This window comes from Ascaphus truei, chromosome 1 (genome assembly GCF_040206685.1).
Source record: "Ascaphus truei isolate aAscTru1 chromosome 1, aAscTru1.hap1, whole genome shotgun sequence".
NCBI lineage: Eukaryota > Metazoa > Chordata > Amphibia > Anura > Ascaphidae > Ascaphus > Ascaphus truei.
Window position 1 is genome coordinate 474,822,615 of NC_134483.1, and position 15,995 is coordinate 474,838,609.

The following is a 15,995-nucleotide window of genomic DNA, read 5'->3' on the forward strand; positions in this document are numbered from 1 at the left end:
GTGTAGTATATTTCAAAAGATTCTATTCATAGACAATTAGCAAACAAGTATACTGTACGAAATCCCGGCCTCAGCGTTCTCTTAGCCGGCGTGTGTGTCCGCGTCTTCCGCATACGTCACTTCCGACTCTGACGATAGTAAGGGCGGAAGTACCCACACGACCTATCCCCGGCTGCCAGGACCCCTTGTGACGGCCACAAGAGAACGCTTTTCTGAGCTGCTTTTCTACCCTTTTCACTTGTATTACACTTTAATGGTGTGGGTACGATTATTCACTATTGATTATTGTTGATTTAATTATTCACTTTCCACTTGGTTTATAATTCAGATTATTCACTTGATTGGGCGTATGTTATTTAACACTTTATATTATGTTTGCACTTATTAGAACTATAGAAGGGTGCAATTACTTATGCTCAGATTGTTACAGTAGGTACGCAGGGCCCTGCCCCATGGAGCTTACAATCTATAAGGAACGGTAAGTGAAAACATAAGGTACAGGGGGATACATTAAATAAACAACGGTTATGTATTCAGTTTACAGACATTTCATGGACAGAGATAATACATGATTATGGGAATAGGAACAGAGCATCTCTAACATCAGCAAACGGCAGCAAACCTCTGCCGCCCTTTAGGGAGACTTTATGTCCTTTATGCTTTTCTCAAACAATATTTAAAATCGGCCAAATGCCAAAACGTACGGCGCTATGCACCAGTCACTCGGCTGCTATAAGTGCTGGTTGATTTATACGACATGGCCTCTTTGACAGATAGGTATATAAAAAAAAAAAAAAACACACGTTTACCCAATAACCACTTAAATGCTGGGCACATTATTTCCATCCGCTTCATGCTCCACCAGTAATGAAGAGGTTCACTGATGCGATTTAGCAATAGTTCAACTAATCAGCATTTTCCGCATCACAATGACTTCAGAAGTCCAACAGCTCTATACTTAAAAATGTACATAAAAAATATATACCTTTCTCATGTGTGCCAGCAATCCCTCAAACGCTTTCAAGTCCAGAGTTTTCCCGCTGTACGAAGTGCAGCTGTTTGCAGCTTTTCCAAGCCAGTAAACGGTGACTAGTACCTGCAGCAAGAAATGTGTTTAGAATAAAAAATAGTTTCAAAGTCATAAGAAATCTCCAATGCACTTTCTGGATACAAACGAAGCACATAAAACCATGACTGGGTTTGATTTATGTAGCAGCGCCATTCAATAGCGAAAGGAAAAATTCAGAGCATTGGTGTGATCGGAGAAACATCAGGTAGCTATTAAAAAGAAAAATGTCATGGGATTTAACAACATCTTTTGGCATTTTAATTAATCCCCCATGTAATGTCAATGTTGTGACTGAGGAATCATAAAACATAACATTACTGTGCAAGCGATTGAGAGTTAATAAGGAAAAGATTGCAGGTAGTGTATTACAGTCATCATTACTTTCTAACACATGTACTGTAACTGCGTAAAAAAACATAAAACCTTTTTTGAACAGATGTAACAAGGGTTATTGCTGCCACTGGCATGTTATTGTGGGATATGTTGTGATATTCTGCCATTGGCATGTTATTGTGTGATACAGTATGTTGTGATATTCTGCCATTGGCATGTTATTGTGTGATATGTTGTGATATTCTGCCATTGGCATGTTATTGTGTGATACAGTATGTTGTGATATTCTGCCATTGGCATGTTATTGTGTGATATGTTGTGATATTCTGCCATTGGCATGTTATTGTGTGATATGTTGTGATATTCTGCCATTGGCATGTTATTGTGTGATATGTTGTGATATTCTGCCATTCGCATGATATTGTGTGATACAGTATGTTGCGATATTCTGCCATTGGCATGTTATTGTGTCATATGTTGTGATATTCTGCCACTGGCATCTTATTGTGTGATACAGTATGTTGCGATATTCTGCCATTGGCATGTTATTGTGTGATACAGTATGTTGTGATATTCTGCCACTGGACCCCATGGAAGCAGTGATATTCTGCATTAGAATGTAACAGTCTACGTTATCAGCAGGTACAATACACCTTGCTACATATATCTGTATTTGAACACTAATGCTACACATTGGGATTATAACTCGAAACAAAAGCCTTTTACATTTGTTGGTCCACCCCGCATTTAAAGCATGCTTGAGAATGAATGGTATTTGCTTGATCTTCAGTAGGATCTTCATTGTCGAAACTATTAAACCTACTGCATAAAGTCAATGGGAGTTTCTGTAAGATAGTGCCGATTGTCAGTATCAAAGTTTATTGAATAGACTCAGTGGAGCCTAATGTGTGGATGCTGTGTGCTTTAGCATTGTCAAGATTCCTCTATTGAGATGCCACTTTCACTTGGTGTGTATATACTGTGGATTGTGACTGCTCATGAGCTCTGAAGTAACCCACATTCCTATGATGGCCTACTGGGCCATCTTATACTTTTAGAGTCAAGTGCCCAATATGACCCAAATAGCTATTCATCCACTTACTAAAGTAAATGGCTTCATTAAACATGTAAATCACCTTGAAAGTAAAATTTTCACTTATTTGTGTCCTGTGAAAAATACTGTACTATCTTTCTTCCCCCAACTCTCCCCAAAATCCCTTCTTATTCTCCTCCCTCAGCTGTATTTATGGTAATCTGAATGCACGGCTTCCAATTATGTGTCTGATATTTCCCAACATCATCCACACAATCGGAAGCCATACCTTCTGTGCCTTTTTATCAAGGCACTGTACCAGATTGGGAAAACACCATCTTCTACCATTCTAGGTATACTCTATGTGACTATTACCAGGCATTCCATGTGAGTGCATTTCCTAACTATTATCTCATATTTAGGACATACTATATTACTTTTTTCCTTCCCCCTCTCCTTTTTTTAAAAAAATTTTTTTTATTAGATGTCCTCTTACTCTATCCTTGTGGGGCAACATGCTAATAGCACAGACTTTCTTTGGATAGTTCCTTTTCGTTTTGGGTCTCAGAGATTTGTCTCTGGCTGCTGCCATATTTTAAATTGATAGAGAAAGTTATTTTAGTATTTTCTGCATGTGACTTTTTTTTTTTTTTATCTTCGCACCTTAGTATTTGTGTATCTACAGTTAGAGATGTGCAAACTTTTCATATAGCTTTTGTGAAAATTGAGAATTTCACCCTTTTTTCCCCCAACAAAGATTGCCATCTTTACAAAGTTAACTGCCAGTTCACAGAGTGGAATTCCCTGCGCATTGCACTATCGCTTAATTTCACTTTAAAATGAAATGTGCTTAAGGAAGAGACTATATATAGGGCACACCCATTCTGCGTGTGTGCATTTTGGGAAGGAGTGTGGACAATCAGACGTATTTATGCATGATTTTATAGTTTTATTGGCCAAGGAGGGGTGTAGGCAAGGTGGCGTGGTGTTCACCATGACCGAGGCGGCAGCAGAAAGATTAATAATAAGTGGTTTTATCAAAACGATCAAACAACTAATCAAGTGAAGGCAAACAACTGATCATATCACGAGGGTAGAAGAGATTACTGACAACACTCAATGTGGCTTTAGGCTGCGGCCCCGCTGCCTGCGCTGCACGCGCTCTGAGGAAGTGATTGGAGGAGGATAGCGGAGAGAGGAATTGCGTCAGAGACGGAGGAGGTAGGTCATGACTATAAAGATGAAGAGGATGAGGAGTATGGTGAACAAACTGCAGAAGCAGCGAAGGGAAGAGAGTTCATGATACAAGTAGTGTAGAAGATAATCATGTAATCCGTGGTGCTAAAAAAGACAGAAACAATCAGTGGTGTTGGTGGTAGCAGCAATGACCAAGGGGATCACTGAGCAGCAGGTAGAATTGGCCACCAGAATTAGCAGCATTAGGGCTCCCACTATTAGCAGTACACCACAAAGCCAAAAACATGTACTGTACATGACTATATATTCTGTATGTTAACGTTGGGGGAAGAAAAAAAAAAGACAAGTCCACCAACACCCCCATGGTCCACTTCAGAAAGGGCAACAGCAGCCAATACCATGTCATTTCTCATCCTCATCAATAATGTGTGGCCCTGTGGGAGAGGGAATAATATCTTATACCACATACTGTATAACTGATGATGTAGAAACTCCTCCGGTGGGAGGCAAGGCAAAGTACAGCCGGAGAAAGAAATGCCGGGGGACTGATGTAAGCTAGAACATCTTTATTGGCACAGTATACTGATGAGGTGGAGAAGTATGATGATGATAAGGATTAATACTGTATGTTAGCAGTGGAGTGTAGCTCAAGCAAGGGGAGAAAGACAGCCTCTAGAATACCACTCAGGACAGCAGCGATATTTAGTCATGGTAACTCATCCGTTTTTAAGGATGAGGGTTCAGTCCCCTGTTTGTGCCGTGTTATTGTCAGGCTGGGAAAGCAGGGACTCCTCTGGATACTTCTGCATTTATAAGGAACATGACCCACCATAATACGGCTATATGGCAAACAAGTGAGAAGGGCACAAGCAATAGCACAGTTGAGATAGCTCAATTCCTGGTACAAGTTGATCAGGTGACTTACAGTAGAGGTTTGTGGCAGTGAAGGTCATCAAAATGACGACGTACTTGGAAGTAATAGTGACTATGATGGGGAAACCGCCGTGGGGCTGATCCAGCACAACAAGCTGCTACTAGCAGTGGGTAGCATAGACACTGTGGAAAGGAGCACTCTTTCATGATTGGACAAACTGTGGTACAATCTGTGGTACAATACACCAACCCATTGTTTGCGAAGATTTCAACAGTTGCAAACATGCTATTGTGCAGAAGGTAGGGCTCTTATGTTGAGTAGTAAAGTGGTCAAATGATATCAGTGTATATGCTTAGCCTTTAGTTTTGCAGAGGACGAGGCCTTTAGGGTGCTACTAAAATCTGCGGAGTCTCATTGGAAAATACCAAGTAGGGATTATTTTTCCAACTAAGGCAGTTTCACACCAACACCAAGAGGTTATGGAGGGCGCACCTCACAACAGACATGTGGACAAAGTGGAGGGGACAACATTACTTATTACCCACTAGGTTTGCTTCCATCCCTCTTAGCAAAGAGGTATTGGAGATGGTGGCGGTACTGGTGGAAAGAGCCCGGGAGTCGGCCGCAACACTTATAGGAGGCCTGCAGGGTTTTGATCAGTAGGCTCACAAAGTCTAATGTTATTTTGAAATCAGAGGATTATTCAGAATTGGGTTACTCCCAGGAGTGTGGACTAGTGGTAGGAGATAATGGAACCAATCAGGTTACATTTCATCAGAACAATCTGAGTCATATTCCCTGCTTTGCCTGCTCCTACACAGCTCGTAAAACCTCCCATCCCCTGCTGACGTCCAACAACCTGTCACGCCACAAGCTAAAAACAAAAAAGGTACAGTACCCACGCTGTGGCACTCAAGCCTGTTACTGATTACATCACGGATAACTCCAGGCTCATACAGGAGGCATCATGTTGCCCAACCAGTGGTACTTAATAGGAAATCTGTGTGGGCTACTGACGTCGTTTAATGCTACACTTCTGGTTAGCCGGAACACTTCTGACATTGGCCAAGTCTTTCCCGCGTACATTCCTCCCAGATAAGACCCTTATTTGCATTTAACACCAGTATGAGGCCAATGCTAAATTGTTGAGTCTTGTGGCAGCGATGGTCGACAGCCTGAGAAATTACTGTAGTGTCCTTTAAAACGAAGGAGGAATATCTTCTGGTAACTTGTAAAGAAAAATAGGGGGCAAAAAAAGATAAGAATCATCACAGCCAGTGAAGTGTGCCTTTCCCCTGATTGGCTTACAGTCCTTTATATGCTCACCCCTCCCTGCTCCAAAATCAGATGAGCATAGTAGTCCTAACCTGCTAACCTTGTTTTGTCGCCTAGTATCCTTGACCTCGGCTTGTACCTGGACCCCTGCCTTCTCTTATTCACGACCTCAGCTTGTACCTGGACTCCCACCTTCTCTGCACCTCAACCACGCACATCAACTATTCTACATCTCCAATCCTAGACCACGGTGAGTATCAACACTACCTTACTTCTCCTACCATGGCCCGGGCACACGACTACGGATCTGCACACCGGACGCAGTCATGCAGCTGCAGGTTGGTGTATTCTGAATCCCCACCTCAGCCTCGCGGTTCTGTCCTGTTTGTGGCGAGCGTTGTCATGGCAAAGTTTCGGCAGAAGTCATCGGAGAGCAGGTAAGAGGCATACAACGGCCTTGCATGCACCCTCCCCCTCCCGGCATTTTATTTAAATGTTGTGGGGAAGAGCGCGGGGCCTCTAAAGCCAATAAAAAAGGGTTAATAATGATGATATGTTAGGGTTTTGGTAGTACTTTGATCTTGTGTTCTTTGCTTTTAATAAGTAGGATGGGGGGATGACATGAAACAATGTGTTGGAACATGGAGAGAAGAACCACTGGGGAGGCCTTCATTTCAACAGTGGATCGACAAGGGCTGAAGGTTATTTATTTATATATACATCTAGAAGCACACGTGGCACCAATCGATTTGCTACAAAGCACAGGCTAACATCACATTTCTAATTGTACTATCTTTTTTATTTGATTAACCTCAGGCTGAGGACCCGCTGCACGCGCCCGCACGGCTGTCTTGCTTGACCTCCGCCCCCCTCTTTTGGAGGTGGGGGAGCTCAGACCCCGGTGCTGATAGGCTCACCAGCGCACCACGTGACGCGTCACCGCTCGGGACCACAATCCTCTTGCATCCCCTGGCGGCTGATGCGTCATAGCGCGTAGTGAGCCTTGCAGTGAGGAGGGACTGGGGCTGGCTCGGGAGGACATGGGCAGGTGAGTGACGAGGCCGCGCATGCCGCCGACCGCAGCCTAAGTGTAGGATGATTTATGCATCAGGCAACTACAGCCAGCGGAAAGAACCATGGCAGTGATTATCTTTAATGAAGAGTATACCATCTCCAACCATCCACTAAAGTAAACAAAAATATTGTTCTTTTCATTTTTTGTGACTCCCAGAATGCTATGTGACTTCTGTTTAGCCAGCAGTATCTTTATTGTAATCCCAGCTATCAGATGGGCAAAGAATGCAAGGTTGCTACCCACCCTACATCCAACCAAAATGGTCACAAACAAGAGGCTGAAAAAGTGTAAGAAAGTGATGGTCTGATTGGGAGACTAAATCAGATGACAGATCTATTTGACGAAAGATAAAAAGTACTATAATCCATCAAAATTCCTTAATATGCCCTCTGCCTGAACTATCAATGCCTTTTAAATTACTCTTAATTTCTCTTGAAATAAACTCTGACATGTTTTGATGGATGAGATGTTACCCTTTTCACCTGTATTTATCATTACCAGATTGCGGGTTTTATCATGCAAATACTTTGGCAATCTCTAGTGGTTTATGTGGATGCCTTCCAGGAAAATAAATAGTTTACGGTTAACATTGCAGCCACAATCATTAAACGGCCTGGTGGAGTCCAGCACGCAGACTCAACTTAGAAACTTTTTTCCCCCCTCTTCTCTGCACCCCAGACAATTATAAAGTCATTACTGCGTCTCCTGGCATAAATCAACACAAATTGCATCCAATTGGATTAGTGCTCAATCCCTTTGTAAAATACTTCTGTTGAAAAAGGCATGTATTGGTTTGACAGAGAAAAGTCAAATCTAGTGCAGTAAGTTACATGGAGAATGACAGCTCAGTCAGAGCATGAACAGGAGTGGAATTATTTTAGCTTTTATTCTGTAAATGCTTTGCACCAATGAACCCTGCAAGTCAAGTCATGGCATTCGAGTACGGCTTACTGCCAATATTAATGGTTTCGCTTAGTGATATACCGGGTACTACCCGGTGGCTTTCAGCTACCCGGAAATTAGCCGGACCCGGCAGCTGGAAAGTGGACCTGGCGCCGGGTATCAGGGTAATGTCAGGGTAGTTGAAAAGTATCTCTTACTTACCTGCTGGAAGCCCGCGCGGACATCTGAACAGGTAAGCAGAGGTGCGGGGGCGGTGGGGCAGCATCAGAAGTCAGTGTGGAGCCCGCACGGGAGCTGCAGGGCTCCATACTGCACTGTGAGCTGGGCCCAAGTGACCGGAGCAGGAGAAGCTTTCCTATTGGACAGCCGGCTGATGCCTCTGATGCTGCCTCACCGCCCCCGCACCTCTGCTTACCTGTTCAGATGTCGCCACGGGCTTCCTCCACCCCCAGGTAAGTGAAAAAACAGGTAGCCGGGTAGCCGACCGGGTACAAGGCACCAAATCCTCCGGGTACCTGTTACCCGGTTTTAAAAAAATGTAGGACCCGGTCCAACACTAGTTTCGCTTCTAGAAAGTTACATTGATACAGTTTTCTTGCCTTTGTCAGAAGGGGTCAGTTTACTAGATCATCACCCACTAGAAGGGTAGTTTCTCTGACAGGAATGCTTGCCCAACAACATGGCCGTCGTCGTTAACCATAAGGAAGCTGAAACCGGTGACGTTGTGCCGTCCTACTGGCTTTGCAAACCGTATAGAGAAGACCATCAGCGCAAGACGTTCACATAATATGGAATGGTTCAACATTTTATAATAAAATATATATATATAGTGAAAAAGACACAAACGTGTGTCACACAATACAATGTGTCATTGAGAGACAACGTGAAAAAGATACAAATTACCCGCTGGTACTCTGGTCAGTTTAAAATAGAAACTTTCTGTTACAGTCCACACTTAGAGGAAAACTTGGTGAAAGCCGATTGGGTGCTTTCCCTTTCTGGGCTCTGAGGTAGAGAAAGCAGCTCACATCGCAGGCCGTTACTGTAATCACCCGCTTTCAGCTCCATGGAGAAAAGCAGTTCGCGTCACAGGTAGTTCCACAACCCCTCTCTGCCCAGTAGTAGATAGATATAGTGTGAATGAGGGGGAGGCCGATCGTTCCAAACTCTGTCCCTTGCACCACCATTGTTAGGCTACTGGTTAGTTAGGGAATGCACCCGCTCTCTGTCAGCAGCTTAGGGTTGTCACGTGGTGTTAGCCAGGGATTCCCAGAGAGAACGACACCTGGTCTTTAACTGCTAGCAAAGAAATCTCAATACCGTTTAACCTCGTTTTCACTAACCGTGCAAGACGTGGTGGCCATAACGTCCCCCCCAGGAGGGAGCTTTAAACCCAGTATCTAGACCCATAGTTATTTAGGAAACTGGGAAGCCCCCCAGTACTGAACAAAAAGCTTCGGCACTGTTATCGCCCAGTTCCAATTCTGTTAAAAATAAAAAACAAAAATCACTTGAAGAAAATCCCTGGTCAGGACTGCGCTGTAATTTCAGTTAACAAGATGACAAGACAGTGTAATAGAATATAAGTGATAGAAAGTAGGCGAGCGATCATACTTACATTTCTTAACTTCCTGCTGCAATCTGAAACCCTGTGTGTACACAAGAATAGGACATTAAGCAGAGTGCAATTTTACTCATGATCGGCCATTGCCAAGAGATTCCAGATCAACACACGACGATGGAATAAATAAATAAAAACTGCTGCACAAAACAGAAGCCTTTATTTTCCCCAACATGACAATCACTTCACCAGCGTACATTACAATTACTGAATCAGAAAGCTGGTGAAGAGAATATCAGGATGCTCACGGGCCCCGAAAACCATCCGCGCGGTGCCAAGAATGGTCAGTTGTGTGGACATGCTCATTAATACAAGGTCACAAGAGAGGGATAACCTGTACTATTGCACTACCCCAATGTCTGACTAAGAAGGGGGAACACACACAAATATACAGTAGTACTGTAGTAGCAAAAGTGGTGTAGTAACACATGTGCATGTAATAGCAGGAGTTGTAGAAGGCATGGTTTATTATGACAATTTGAATAAGAGAAGTATGAATAATGCAATAACTATTTCAACAGAACAGACTGCGCACAAAACAGGGGGGGGGGGGGACATTAGCCCGTTTGAGGTCACAAACTAATGGCTCTCTTGTCCCCGGAACAATGTTTTTCTTGCTGTAGTGTAGGAGGCAGTAGTTTTCAAACCTCTCCTCAGGGTCTGGAGCCAGACCAGCATTTAAAGTCAATCAGCCATTTCACACACACGACCAGGGCATGTGGGGTGGGTATATCTGGTTTGGCAGGTGGTTCTCAAGTAGATGCTTGAGAACTAATTATTGAACATTTTATACAGTGTGGTAATAAAACACTTGTGCAACTACTGCACTGCCCGTTTCATCTTTAATTCATTAGTAGCAGTTCTCCCTGCACGTTATTTTCTGATTAGATTTTCATTTCAATCTACCTGACCTTGCGGGGCCCCTGGAACTCATATCGATGTCAAGGGAGCCCAGCTCCAGGGGAGGCGAGCCTGCCATTCCCCAGGCAAACTGGACAATTAAAAATGGCCACGGCATCAGGGCTTACTCTGATAGAAAGCTTTAACATCGGTGGGGAGGCGACATTACACCTGTCTATTGGTGACTCCGCTGCCATATACAGCGCTTTTTGTCAATATCGGCACCCAAAAAAAACAAACTAATATCTAAGGAACAGGGGGGCATCATGAAACAGCCCTGAGGACCACCAAGTTCAGGTAGGATTACCCCACCGTCTCCACCTCCCACCCCCCCGCCCCCCAAATAAAACCAAGGGATTGCTGCTTTAACTTTTTGCAAGTTAAACGGGACTTTCTTGTTTTCATTTCTCTTGAGAATGGAATATTGTTCCATATATACACTTATAAAAATCATTTGCGAACTGTGATGGTCGTGAAGCCGTGATATGCAATATGACTCTTTAATACAGTATTGTTTCATTATAAATGATCACCGAGTGTCCCATAATCTTGGATGCTGGAATGTGTTGGTGACCCACTGGTGCCCTTATGACTGTGCCCCAACATTATGGTTTATTTTTTGCAAATTTCATGGGGAGTTCATGCCCGCGTCCCTCGTCGGCTGAGAACGCTCCCACCCCCAGCGTTAGGCACACAAAATGTTACATGTGTGGGTTTGAAGCATGAAAACTGAAATGTCTATCCCACGGATTACAGGGGTTGTGTTACAATGACATGCAAAGGGGGCAGTCAGCTCATTTTCAAACAATTGTGAGACGTTAGAAAGTGCGACACCATACAGTATCCTGGTGCTGTAAGTCAGGGTTCTGCCACTAGCGGCCCGATTTGGACTCTAAGCTGCCCAAGCAACTAGTATGAAATTAGCGGTAGCAAAGTGCACGTTAGCCACACTAAAACCAGCTTGGAATTTTAGGTTAACGTACAGATGTTTTATACAGCATGCTTGCAATTTTTTCAAAATATACATTTCCCAGTTTAAAATGTATCTAAAATGACATTACAATAAGGGCTTGTGGCCCTTCTACTCATACTTTCTGATTCGGCTCCTTTAAGAGATCTGGTTCATGTTCTATCATCGATACTGGCTACGGTTGTTTCTTACCATAGGTATAAAGCAGGGCTGCACAACATACGGCCCGCGGGCCTGGCCTCTCTGTGCGGCCCGCGGGCCTGGCCTCTCTGTGCGGCCCGCGGGCCTGGCCTCTCTGTGCGGCCCGCAATGAATCCGTCCGGGCGCCAATTTTTTTTTAAAATGGCGCCGATTCCCTGCGGTCCCGGCGCGCATGCGCTAGGCCCGCTCCCCCCCCCTTCCCTGCTCCCAATGTGGGGTGGAAGGGGAAGCAACTATCAGCTCCTCTGCGGGCCCGCTCCCCCCCCTGCTCCCCCCCCCCCTGCTCCCAACGTGGGGCGGAAGGGGAAGCAACACGCAGCTCCTCTGAGGGGGAAGTAATAATTAAATAATTCAGCTCCTCCAGCGGCCTGCTTCTCACCGCTTCCCTCCGCGGCCAGCTTCTCGCGTCCCCCACGAGCTCACCTCCCCCCCTCCCCCCAGCCCGCGCCCCCAAGCCCACCTCCCGTCCCGGGCAGCTGCCGCAGGGATATCGGGGGCAGGAGGAGCAAGCGTCCGGCGGCAACCTGCACCCACCCGGTCAAGGTAAGTCACTGTTAGTCACTGTCTCCCACCCAGTCACTGTCACCCACCCACCCAGTCACTGTCACCCACCCAGTCACTGTCACCCACCCACCTAGTCACTGTCTCCCACCCACCCTGTCACCCACCCAGTCAATTGTCACCCTGTCACCCACCCAGTCACTGTCTCCCACCCACCCAGTCACTGTCTCCCACCCACCCAGTCACTGTCACCCACCCAGTCACTGTCTCCCACCCACCCAGTCACGGTCACCCTGTCACCCACCCAGTCACTGTCTCCCACCCAGTCACTGTCAAGTCACTGTCTACCACCCACCCAGTCACTGTCACCCTGTCACCCACCCAGTCACTGTCACCCTGTCACCCACCCAGTCACTGTCTCCCACCCACCCAGTCACTGTGTCCCACCCACCCAGTCACTGTCACCCTGTCACCCACCCAGTCACTGTCACCCTGTCACCCACCCAGTCACTGTGTCCCACCCACCCAGTCACTGTCTCCCACCCACCCAGTCACTGTCTCCCACCCACCCAGTCACTGTCTCCCACCCACCCAGTCACTGTCACCCACCCACCCAGTCACTGTCTCCCACCCACCCAGTCACTGTCACCCACCCACCCAGTCACTGTCACCCACCCAGTCACTGTCACCCACCCAGTCACTGTCACCCACCCAGTCACTGTCACCCACCCAGTCACTGTCACCCACCCAGTCACTGTCACCCACCCAGTCACTGTCACCCACCCAGTCACTGTCACCCACCCAGTCACTGTCACCCACCCAGTCACTGTGTCCCACCCAGTCACTGTGTCCCACCCAGTCACTGTGTCCCACCCAGTCACTGTGTCCCACCCAGTCACTGTGTCCCACCCAGTCACTGTGTCCCACCCAGTCACTGTCACCCACCCAGTCCCTGTCACCCACCCAAGGGGGGAGAGTGATGTGAGGTGCAAGGGGGGGAGAGTGATGTGAGGTGCAAGGGGGGGAGAGTGATGTGAGGTGCAAGGGGGGAGAGTGATGTGAGGTGCAAGGGGGGGAGAGGGATGTGAGGTGCAAGGGGGGGAGAGGGATGTGAGGTGCAAGGGGGGGAGAGGGATGTGAGGTGCAAGGGGGGAGAGGGATGTGAGGTGCAAGGGGGAAGAGGGATGTGAGCTGCAGGGGGGAGAGGATGTGAGCTGCAGGGGAGAGGGCTGTGAGCTGCAGGGGGTGGGATGTGAGCTGCAGGGGGGTGGGATGTGAGCTGCAGGGGGTGGGATGTGTGTGGTGTGCAGGGGGTATTGTGTGTTTGATGTAGAGGGGGTATTGTGTGTGGGTGAGGGGGAGAGATGGGGGTATGAGAGATAGATGGGGAGTATCGCAAAGGTTGATAGTGTTGGGTTCTGGGGGAGATATGAGGATGATGATGATAGGTGCTGGAGGAGAGGATGATGATGATGATGATGATTTTACCCGTGCGGCCCAATTTTTTTTTCCTTGGAGCAGTTTGGCCCTTTGCACTTTACGAGTTGTGCAGGCCTGGTATAAAGGATCTATAAAAAGCAGCAATCCCACTGAAGCTGGGAGTCTCTACTGGTAGTACTTTATGAATTTTAAAAACACATTATTGCTATCAAGCCAATCCAGACAAGGGATGAGTATTTTACAACTATTGACGTGGCGATTGGCTAAGTGAGCAAAAACGGGTCTCCTTTTTCTCATCCCATAGAGCTCCCATGACGAGGAAAAATTAACCCCTTCACTGCCAGAAGACCCAGAAACTCATTACAAAGCAGAGTAATGCTCTCAGATTTGTGATGATTAAACTGCACAGTGGAGAGTATCTCAGTGATGTCACATGTAGTGGTGACACAGTGACCATGTAGGATTCATTACTGGATCAAGAACATACAGTAGGTAGTTTAATTCTGTTCTGTTTTGTTTAGATTGCATATATTATTTGGGGGGGTGGGGGAGGGGGGGAAGCTGCTCAAAGTGTAATTGCTCTTTTAGATAAATATACAGATCACTATTACCCCAGTGGAAGTAGGGAGGTTCACAGTAGTAGGTCAAATATTAATTACTAGCTGAGAGACCCGGCGTTGCCCGGGATGTAAATGCGTAATAGGTAGTATTATTTATAAATCGTGGAACAATAGATGACTATTTGTTGTAAAGGTTGGATAATAATGTTGAAAAGAAAGATGGAAGAAAATGTAATACGATGTTGTTTAAAATGGTTTATTGTAAACACACCACAGTACTATGTATATTTTGGTGACATAACAGATGTAAAAATGTGAGGCGTGTGTCCTGCTAGGGTGGTGGCACGTGTGTTGTGAGTGCTGTCTGTGAGTGGGGGTCCTGCTAGGGTGTGAGGCGGTGGGTCAGTGATGTCGGTGCGTAGTGTGGCGGGTGTCTGTTGAGTGCATGCAGCGGCTGTGAGGCGGTGGGTGAAAGGCCAGAGGCGGGCGGAGTAAGGGCGGGTGAAAGGCAGAGGCGGGTGGGCGCGAAAGCAGAGGTGGGGAGGCAGGAAGGCGGGCAGGAAGGCGAAGGGTGGTGGGAAGGGGTGGAGGAGGGGGGGAAGGGGTGGAAGGGTGGGAGGGGGGAAGGGGTGGGAGAGGGGAAGGGGGTGGGAGGGGGTGGGAGAGAGGAAGGGGGTGGGAGAGGGGAAGGGGGTGAGAGGGGAAGGGGGTGAGAGGGGGTGAAGGGGGTGAGAGGGGAAGGGGGTGAGAGGGGAAGGGGGTGGGAGGGGGAGGGAAAGGGGAGGAGGGGGAGGGAAAGAGGAGGAGGGGGGGAGGGAAAGGGGAGGAGGGGGGAGGGAAAGGGGAGGAGGGGGGAGGGAAAGGGGAGGAGGGGGGAGGGAAAGGGGAGGAGGGGGGAGGGAAAGGGGGGAGGGAAAGGGGAGGAGGGGGAGGGAAAGGGGAGGAGGGGGAGGGAAAGGGGAGGAGGGGAGGAGGGGGAGGGAAAGGGGAGGAGGGGGAGGGGAAAAGGGGAGGAGGGGGAGGGAAAGGGGAGGAGGGGGGAGGGATAGGGAGGAGGAGGAGGGGGAGGGAAAGGGGAGGAGGAGGGGGAGGGAAAGGGGAGGAGGGGGAGGGAAAGGGGAGGAGGGGGAGGGAAAGGGGAGGAGGGGGGAGGGGGGAGGGAAAGGGGAGGAGGGGGGAGGGGGGAGGGAAAGGGGAGGGAGGGGGGAGGGAAAGGGGAGGAGGGAGGAGGGGGGCGTGAAAGGGGAGGAGGGGGGAGTGAAAGGGGAGGAGGGGGGAGGGAAAGGGGAGGGGGGAGGGAAAGGAGAGGAGGAGGGGGGGAAGGGGGGAAGGGTAGGAGGGGGGAAGGGTAGGAGGGGGGGAAGGGTAGGAGGGGGGAAGGGGGGAAGGGTAGGAGGGGGGGAAGGGTAGGAGGGGGGGAAGGGGGGAAGGGTAGGAGGGGGGGGAAGGGGGAGGAGGGGGGGGAAGGGAGGAGGGGGGGAAGGGGAGGAGGGGGGGGGAGGGGAGGAGGGGGGGAAGGGGAGGAGGGGGGAAAGGGGAGGAGGGGGGAAAGGGGAGGAGGGGGGGAAGGGGAGGAGGGGGGGGAAGGGAGGAGGGGGGGAAGGGGAGGAGGGGGGGGAAGGGGAGGAGGGGGGGAAGGGGAGGAGGGGGGGAAGGGGAGGAGGGGGGGGAAGGGGAGGAGGGGGGGAAGGGGAGGAGGGGGGGAAGGGGAGGAGGGGGGGAAGGGGAGGAGGGGGGGAAGGGAGGAGGGGGGGAAGGGGAGGAGGGGGGGAAGGGGAGGAGGGGGGGAAGGGAGGAGGGGGGAGGGAAAGGGAAGGGGAGGAGGGGGGAGGGAAAGGAGAGGAGGGGGGAGGGAAAGGAGAGGAGGGGGGAGGGAAAGGAGAGGAGGAGGGGGAGGGGAGGAGGAGGGGGAGGGGGTAAAGGGGAGCGGAGGGGGGGAGGAAAAGGGGAGCGGAGGGGGGGGAGGAAAAGGGGAGCGGAGGGGGGGAGGAAAAGGGGAGCGGAGGGGGGGAGGAAAAGGGGAGCGGAGGGGGGGGGGAAAGG

The 15,995-nt window shown here is 48.6% G+C and overlaps 1 protein-coding gene across 5 annotated transcripts in view; it reads right to left on the reverse strand.

Moving 5' to 3' along the window:
• Nucleotides 1-15,995, reverse strand: part of LIMCH1 (LIM and calponin homology domains 1) — a 283,557-nt gene that overhangs the window by 93,059 nt on the left and 174,503 nt on the right. For 4 of the 5 annotated variants that reach the window (XM_075567302.1, XM_075567284.1, XM_075567275.1 and 1 more), the window contains exon 4: nucleotides 986-1,096. In XM_075567302.1, coding sequence (XP_075423417.1) covers nucleotides 986-1,096 — 111 coding nt within the window. Of the gene's footprint in view, nucleotides 1-985; nucleotides 1,097-9,377; nucleotides 9,406-15,995 lie in introns of those variants that run through there. The other variant, XM_075567292.1, reaches the window with a different exon arrangement.